The 8,836-nt window shown below is 44.7% G+C and overlaps 1 protein-coding gene across 1 annotated transcript; it reads left to right on the forward strand.

The window, feature by feature from the left end:
* The first annotated feature begins 386 nt into the window (after positions 1 to 386).
* Positions 387 to 5,065, forward strand: Cnpy2 (canopy FGF signaling regulator 2). Its single transcript, XM_055598708.1, has 6 exons — positions 387 to 671; positions 1,254 to 1,366; positions 1,512 to 1,627; positions 3,772 to 3,975; positions 4,266 to 4,362; positions 4,902 to 5,065. The coding sequence occupies exons 2-6, from the start codon at positions 1,279 to 1,281 to the stop codon at positions 4,943 to 4,945; spliced, it is 549 nt and encodes a 182-aa protein (XP_055454683.1). The 5' UTR covers positions 387 to 671; positions 1,254 to 1,278; the 3' UTR covers positions 4,946 to 5,065.
* Positions 5,066 to 8,836: the final 3,771 nt, after the last annotated feature.

Raw genomic sequence — 8,836 nt, forward strand, 5'->3', positions numbered from 1 at the left:
TCCAGAAATCTCCAGGAACCTTCCTGAAAAAGCAGATAATACCAAAAATTTCCCAATACATACCTATTGGTTATAATTTAGTACAAGAAGAAACTAACAGCTAGTTAAAAAAAAAAAGACCTGTAGCTTCTAGCAAAGATTGGTGCCGCAGTGCTTCCTGGGAAATGTAGTTTGCAGTAATGAAAGCTTTGTATATTGAAGCTGGTTTCTCTTCCACTAATCGCATCTGTTCGGAAGTCCTAGCCCACCTGGACTGACACATTATCCCTATGCTCCACTTGGTCCTCAGCCTAGGCAACCTTTGTTCTTGCGGTGGTCACGTGAACCTGCCCGCCACGCAAGTCTGGGTCCTTAAGCTTTCCAAGGGGTCCTCGCTGCTTCCCTCCCAGGCTCTCCTGAGGGTGCCTGTTCGCGCGAGAGTTTGAAGGGGCGTGCTCAGGGGCAGTCTCCAGTGGGGGCTCCCAGGGCACCGCAGGTTCCCGCTCCGGTGCCCAGTTACGTGCCCACAGCTGGACCAGGCGCTCCCTGGCCACCCTGAACCTGGCGGTTGCAGGCGCGATCTGGAGAAGCCGGGACAGCCTCGCTCTTCCCAGCCAGCTGCTGCAGCCAACAAAGTGAGAGTCCTGCTGCTTTCCAGTGCCTGGGCCAGGACGCCGGCCGCGGGAGCAGAGGTGGGCAGAAGTTAGCTCCATGTGCGGGAGCACTGAGGTTGGGAATGGACGCGAGCGTCAGCAATGGCGGAGTCCTTAGGAAAGAGAAACATCTACATCTGGAGATAGGGATTCTGGAACACTTGCTGCTAGGTCCACGTAGGCCCTTAGCTATGGAGTGTTCTCGCTGGCCTCGTGGCCTGACTGATAATGGTTCCTTGCTGGCAGCCCGTTTCTGCCCGTCACCCTGGCATAACTGATCAGCTGCATCCCATAGCTACTGGGTAGTACTGTGAGCCCTTAGTGTCTAATGCTACAGTATCAATAGCCAGGCCCTCACCTGTGGAGGACACAGTTTCTGGAACTGAGTCCAGTCCTGAGCTCTCACTTCCTATCCTACACTGCCACCACCCCGCCCCGCGCGGGGTGCTTGCGCTGCCGGGAACTCCAGTCTCTCCGGTGTTTATATCATGGCCTTTTCCTGGATAATAGAATCAGAATCACACCGAGTCCTATGGGATGAAGGGTGGCAGTCGAGGGTGGGGGGGTGGGGAAAATAGCTCGGTCTCCTCTCGCCTGTGTTTTATTTTCACACAAATCCAGGTGGAGCGACCCCATTACGCTAAAGATGAAAGGCTGGGGTTGGCTGGCTCTATTTTTGGGGATCCTGCTGGGAACGGCCTGGGCTCGAAGGAGCCAGGATCTACACTGTGGAGGTAAAGGCACAAAGACAAGAAGTGGGAGGAAGCCAACACTTGGGAGGCATAAGACCCAAAGATCCTTGGAACAAGGATGGGTAGAAATCCTTGGTTAATGCCATTCTCCTCACCATCCCACCCCAATTCTCTTCCCTGGCACCAGCTTGCAGGGCTCTGGTGGATGAATTAGAGTGGGAAATTGCCCAGGTGGACCCCAAGAAGACCATTCAGATGGGATCCTTCCGTATCAATCCAGATGGCAGCCAGTCCGTTGTGGAGGTAACACACTATCCCCCAAATAGAGTAGCTCACCCAGGCTTTGAATGTGAACTTGGTTTAGGTCAGAAGAGAAGAAAGCAGGATGTCATAGGACCTGAAATAATAATAATACTCCCAACACTCAGAGGCTGAAGCAGAAGTATTTCTCTGAGTTCCAGGCCAGCCTAGACCACAGAATTAGATACTGTTTTAAAAAAGAGATAAAATGAAAAAACCAATGGAATGTTGTGTATCTGAAGAACTGAGCTCTAAGCCAGGTATGGAACTGTAATCCTAGTGCTGGGAGGTAGAAACACTGGTCAGGAGTTCAAGGCCAGCCTGTACTACTTGAGACCCTGCCTCACAAACAGAAACAATAGTTGGGCTCTGCCTTGTTTTAGAAGAGCCTGGAAAGTTAAAACTTAATTATTTTGTGCCTCCAAACCTTAGTTCATTGTTTCCACTGTAGAATTTAGCAGTCAAAAGACCTTTATTAGTCCTTTGTCCACATCCCTAATTCTCGTTTCAATGTAGCAGTAAAGTATACATACATTCTTCTAAAAACAGAATAAGAGGTCTCTTCCAGCTGGAAATGTTGCTCAGTTGATAGAGTACTAGCCTAATGGTAACATTTTGCTGGTGCACCTGTAATCCCTGTATTATTCAGAGTCTTCCTTGGAGCTAGAGAGATGGTTCAATGGCTAGACGCATGTGCTGCTGTTGGAGAAGACTTGGTTCAGAAACTAGCACCACTTGGTGGCTCATAATTCATCCTGGGGAATCTGACATCCTCTTCTAATGTCTGTGAGCACCAACCATACAAATATGAAAGCAAACACTCATACATAAAATAAAAATAAATTTTTAAAAATCTTTGTATTCGCGGATGGAGAGATAGCTCAGTGGTTAAAAGCACTGTCTGCTCTAACAAAGGACCTGGGTTCAATTCTCAGCACCTGCATGGCAGCTTACAACAGTCTATAACTCCTGTTCCAGGGGACCCAACCCTCTTACACATGCAGACAAAACACCAATGTACAAAAAAAAATTTTTTAATCCCCCCCCCAAAATCTTTGTATTCAAGAAATTTATATTAGTTGGAAACATAAAACGTACATATACACAGCTATACCTAGGAAGTAATGTACAATGATCTTTTTTTAAAATTTTATGTTCATTGGTGTTTGTTTTGCCTGCATGCATGTCTGTCTAAGGGTTCCAGATCGTCTAAAACTGGAGTTACAGACAGTTGTAAATTGCCATATGGGTGCTGGGATTGAGTCCAGTCCTCTGGAAGAGCAGCTACTGCTCTTAAGTGCTGAGCCATCTCTCCAGCCTCTATGAGGGAACATTCTTGTGAAGTGCTCTATCTGCATTTAGACCATCACGCCAGAAGAGGGCATCAGATCTCAGTACGGATGGTTGGGAGCCACCATGTGGTTGCTGGGAGTTAAACTCAGGACCTCTGGAAGAGCAGCCAGTGCTCTTAACTGCTGAGCCATCTCTCCAGCCCCCGTTTTTGTTTTTGGTTTGTTTTTCAGATCAGATCTCAACTGGAACTCACTATGTAAACCAGGCTGCCTTGAATTCACAGAGATCCACCTGCTTCTGTTTCCCTGTGTGCTAGAATTACAGGCTTGTGCCACCATGCTCTGCTCTTTAATGTTATTTTAATAAATAATAAATACCTATGGCCACAAGAAATAAGGACGTTCACAGGGAAAAAGTGTATAGTTGATTATATTTAATTAAAGTGCTTTCTGTCTATAATTTAGAGCTAATGATGCCTGTCTAATTTCTTGGGGTTTTATAATCAGACAAAATAAGATTGTACATATGCTCAGAGTGGTAGCATACTCCTTTACTCCCAGCACTTGGGAGGCAGAGGCAGGTGGAAGTTCAAGGCCAGCCTGGTGTACATAGTTACAGGCCAGCCAAGGCTACAGGGTGAGACCCTGATCCAAATGACAAGCAAAATATGTATATTTGAAAACAGTTTTAGAGGAAGAAAGGATGGACAGACATTGAAACTATAACAGCCCATTATTAGAGAAGAACATTTTTTTTTTAGAATAAGTTTTTTGAGCTAGATTTAAAAATTAAGGGTGGCAAATTACTAATGTATAAGATAGAAGGGAGTAACCGAAGGCTGAGTACATTTCTAGGTACCTTATGCCCGCTCAGAGGCCCACCTCACAGAGTTGCTCGAGGAAGTGTGTGATCGAATGAAGGAGTATGGAGAACAGATTGACCCTTCTACCCACCGCAAGAACTATGTACGTGTTGTGAGCCGGAATGGAGAAACCAGTGAGCTAGACTTACAGGGCATCCGAATTGATGCAGACATCAGTGGCACCCTCAAGTTTGTGGTGAGTTTTGACTGTGAGTACCTGGCTCTTGGAAATTAATAGGGATTGTTGGGCACAGATTGAGAGTTAGGAGTCAGATATGGTGTTGCATGCAGAGGTAGGAAGATGACACAAGTTTGAGCTTAGCCTGGTCCACATAGTTCCAGGCCAGCTAGGGCTATATTTATCAAGACCATGTCTACAGAAATCCCCCCTCCCAAAAAAAACAAGTATAGAACTGAGTGGTTGTCTCCGCCTTCTCGGGAGGTGTCTGGAAGAGTCCCGTGTCAGCTCTCTCTCTTGGTTGACAGTGTGAGAGCATTGTGGAGGAATACGAGGACGAACTTATTGAATTCTTTTCAAGAGAGGCTGACAATGTTAAAGACAAACTTTGCAGTAAGAGAACGGGTAAGCTATTCCCACTTTACTTCCTTTGCTCTCAGCTATGTGTAATCTGGCTTGCTGCCCTGTCCCTCACCACACAAGAATGTGCGCCTGCACTCTCAGACCTCCGTAGATGGCTTCCATTTCCTTTCGTTTAGAAATTAGAGTGATTTCTCTCCAGTCTTCTCTACCTATCAGCTTTCAGAATTTGTGTCTCCATTACCTTAAGTACAGGAGAGAGAGCACACAGAGGGGATGGTTTGGCATTTATAAGCGTATTCTTAAAAATGAATTGAAGTGGGCTGGAGAAATGGCTCAGAGGTTAAGAGTACTCACTGTTCTTCCAAAGGTCCTGAGTTCAAGTCCCAGTAACAACTTGGTGGCGTATAACCATCTATAGTAAGATCTGGTGTGCAGGAAGAATGTATAAACAATAAATATTTTTTTAAAAATGAATTGAAGAATGGTGGTTGGTGTCGGTTTGGCTTGGAGTATTTTCTTGAAAGGGGTGTGTGTGCATGTGCGCGTGGCATTTCCTTCAAACTTTTGTGTTCTGTTTGCAGATCTATGTGACCATGCCCTTCACAGATCTCATGATGAGCTATGAGTCACTGGAGCAAGCAGCCTAGACCAACTTGATGGAACACCTTCAGGAGGGGAAGATGGTGGCATTGTCTTTTATATTATGTTTTTATGGAAATGAACTGAAAAAAGTCTGAAACTAAAAGTACAAACTGTGTTGTCTTTTTATGCCCAAGTGTAGCCTTTCCTTAAAGGTAGGAGATTACGGACAGTAAAAACAATGGGGAGGTAGAGTTTTGAGGACTGGCATAGCATAAAGTTAGGAGGGCCTGACCCATTAATTCTCTTATTCTGTGGCCTGTCCAACTTATAGACTATAGATAAGCATTTATTCAGTATGTCCTTAATACAATGTGTTGGTAACTGGCATTGTGAGGTAAAGAGGAACAGTTGTGTGAGAAGGGGAATAGAAGTGACAAGCGTAAGATTTCAGGAAGCCCCTGTATTCATGCTGATTAAAGATGGGAATTGGTCTAGAATAGAGATGAAGTATTCCCTCTCTACCCTTCCAGATGGAAGGACCAGCCAGAGCAGAGACAGGAAGGGGAAAATGGATGTGACCAACTCAGCTGAAAAGTAGGGGCTTTATCAGATAGGGACAGATGAGGTAAGAAGTGTCACATAATGAAGGGCCTTGCTTGCTAGCCCTGTTTTGGGTTTGATGCAAACAGCAGCAATAAAGAGTATCTTTCTTTAGCTTGGGATACAGCTCCGTGCTAAAATAATTGTATAGCATGTAAACAGCCCTGGATTTGATCCACTGTTCAAAAAACAAACTATGCCACGTATGGTAGGATTGAGCACCTGGGAGGCTGAGGCAGGAAGATTACAAGTTTGAAGCCTGCCTTGGCAACATAATGAGACTGTCTCAAAAACACTTCCACCATTTAGCTGGGCAGATAGCTCAGTGGTTAAGAACACTGGCTGTTCTTAACAGTGTTCTCAGTGGTTAAGAACACCTCTTTCAGAGGTCACAGGTTTCTAGCAACCACATGGTGGCTCATAACCATCTAAAATGAGATTCTGGTATGTAGTAATACATGCAGGCAGAATAATATATACATAATAAATAGGTAAACCTTTAAAAAAAAAAAAAAGAGCCCTTGGTCAGGGCATGACATGACAGTACATACTTGGGATGCTACAGTTGAGAAGATTGCAGGTTTGAAGCCAGCCTGAACCAAGTCAGTGAGGCCTTGTCTCAAAAGCAAAAGAACTTGAAATTCATGTAATTTACCTCTGCCCATTTTACAGGTGAAGAAAATGACATCCTGAGAGGCCACAAATCCGAAAGTCTGAATTTAGTAGTGAAACTGGTTCTGTAATTTTAATTGGAGGGGGGTTGTTTTGTTTTGTTTGAGACAGTGTTTCTCTGTGTAGCCCTGGCTGTCCTGGACTCACTCTGTAGACCAGGCTGGCATTGAACTCACAGAGATCCGCCTGCCTCTGTCTCCCAGAGTGCTGGGATTACAGGCATGTGCCACTGCACCCAGTTTGGATATATAATTTTCTCATCAATCTGATCTAAAGTAGCTACAAAGTAGCTTTATTTTAAGATTGACTTTTATTTATTTGAGCTGGGTCTTACCAGTAGCCCTGACATTTGCCAGAAGACTTGGCCAGAGCATTTTTTACCCCCAGATTTATATGGGGTTGTCTGCATATATATTTGTGTACCAGGTGACTGCCTGGTACCTGTGGAGGCGGATCTTTGTGAGTTCAAGGACAGCCTGGTCTACAAAGTGAGTTCCAAGACAGCCAAGGCAACACAGAGAAACCCTGTCTCAAAGGAAAAAAAAAAAAGGCAGAAACAAAGTCCTTTATTATTAATTTTGTTGAGGCAAGGTCTTGCTGTACACTGAGGCTGATCTGGCACTCCCTATGTATCCCAGGCCTTTCCTAAAACCTGATATCCTGTTTCAGCCTTCCAAGTTCTGGAATTACAATTAGGTAACTAGGTACTACCATGTTGGATGGGGGTGAATAGCATGAGGCAGGAAACATACATTGAATGTCCAATCACAGCATATTTTCTTAAATCTGTGTGTATGAGAGAAAGAGTTTGTGTCAGAGGGGAAACAAATGGGGTGTGTGTGTGAGAGTGAGAAGGGGAGACTGAGTGACTGAGTGTGTGAGAAAGGGAGAGAGGAAACAAGTGTGTGTGGCTGCGTAGTGCTGTCCTGGATCCTATGTGGCCCAGACTGTGTTTAGTTCTAGGACTTCCTGTCTCCGCTTCCTAGATGATGAGGTCCCAGTAGATGCCACCGTGACCAGCATACTTTGATCTGGACTTTGCAACTCTGATTTTGTAAAAAGATATATATGTACTATCATTCATGTGTGTGCCCGGGTGTGCACAAGTTTGTGCAGGGGTCTACAGAGGGCAGGTCCTCCTGGACTCAGAGGTGCCTGCACTCACAACTCACAGGTTGTGAGCTGCCTGCTGTAATGCTGGAACTTGAACTTGGGTCCTCTGGAAGAGCTGAGTCATCTTCTCCACCCCTGATTTAATTTATTTCTATGTTTGTTTCACTGTATGGCCCATGCATCCCTGGTCTCTGTGACCTTGAATTTATCAAGATCTGTCTGCCTCTGCTCTCTGAGTGCTGGAATTTAAGGTGCGTGCCACTATGCCTGGCAAAGATACATACAGTTCTTCAAATTTATATGCATTTTTGAGTGTTTACATGAGTGTATCTGCACTGGGGGTGTGCCAGTGTGGGGCAGATGGGGCCCAGAAGAAGGCATCAGATCTCCTGGAATTGAAGTTACAGGTGATTATGAGCCATCAGACATGGGTACTGGGAGTGACACTGTATAAGAGCAGCAAGTGGTCTTAGCTGCTGAGCCATCTCTCCAGCTTTTTGTAATTCTTAAGAAATAGGCGTTATTCCTATTTTACAGACCCAAGGTGTGGCTCAGTGCTAAACTAGCATGTGCAAGGCTCTGGATTTCATTCTCAACAATGGAAAGAAAGAAAAAAAAAAAAAAAAAAAAACACTGAAATAGATGTTAATCCCTTGCTGGATTTTTTTTTTTTTTTTTTTGAGACAGAATCTTACTATGTAGTCCTGGCTGCCTGGCCTGGAACTCTAGTAGGCCAGCCTGCCTCCCATTAAAGGTGTACCACCAGTTTTGGCTTGGTTTTGGTTTGTTTGTTTTTTGAGACAGTTTCTCTGTGTAGTCTTGGCTATCCTGGATTTGTACACCAGGCTGGCCTTGATTAGCAATTTGCCTGCCTCTGCCTCCCTGAATGCTGGGATTAAAGGTGTGCACCTCCATGCCTGGCTTATTTTTATTTTTTGAGACAGGCTTTTTCGGCTGTCCTGGAATGCAGACTAGGTTGGTCTTGAACTCAGAGATCCACCTGCCTCTGCCTCTAGAGAGCTAGGATTCAAAGGCATTTCCCATGCCTGGGTGCATACAATTTTATAGATAAAGAAGAAATTAAGTGGTCTTGCTAGTAGGTGAGGAACCAAAACTCTACCTATGATCATCTTATCCATTGATCTTTCTGCTACACTTCATTTTATGAAGTCCAGACTACATGTAATCTAATAGTCGGATAAAGTAATATTTCTAAGATGTGTTTGAAAACCACCTCCAGGTTTGAATGCATGGGTCCTGGGTTCTAATAACTACATGTAGTAGTACATGCCAGTTGCCTGATATGTTTGGGAGGCTGAGGCAGAAGGATTGCTTGAGCCTAGGAAATTGAAGTCAGCCTAGGCAATAGTATAAGACCCTGTTTCTTCAAAACTACTTTAGGATGTAGTTCACGTGTATAACACTTGTCTGGTGTCCCACCACTAGGAGAAAGATAGACAGCATGTGTCTGCTCACCTTTGTCATTACAGCTGCTAAGTTTTTTTATCTGTGTGTGTTCTAGGATGGGTGTCTCCATTTATATCAGTTA

This window comes from Psammomys obesus, unplaced genomic scaffold, assembly GCF_907164565.1.
Source record: "Psammomys obesus unplaced genomic scaffold, mPsaObe1.curated_primary_1811, whole genome shotgun sequence".
Lineage (NCBI taxonomy): Eukaryota > Metazoa > Chordata > Mammalia > Rodentia > Muridae > Psammomys > Psammomys obesus.

Bases quoted from the DNA above. Each gene is read 5' to 3' on its own strand.
- Cnpy2 (XM_055598708.1), top strand. From the start codon at position 1,279: ATGAAAGGCTGGGGTTGGCTGGCTCTATTTTTGGGGATCCTGCTGGGA. The intron at 3,976-4,265 runs GTGAGTTTTGAC...CTTGGTTGACAG, and splicing joins GTGGCACCCTCAAGTTTGTG to TGTGAGAGCATTGTGGAGGA. The intron at 4,363-4,901 runs GTAAGCTATTCC...TTCTGTTTGCAG, and splicing joins ACTTTGCAGTAAGAGAACGG to ATCTATGTGACCATGCCCTT.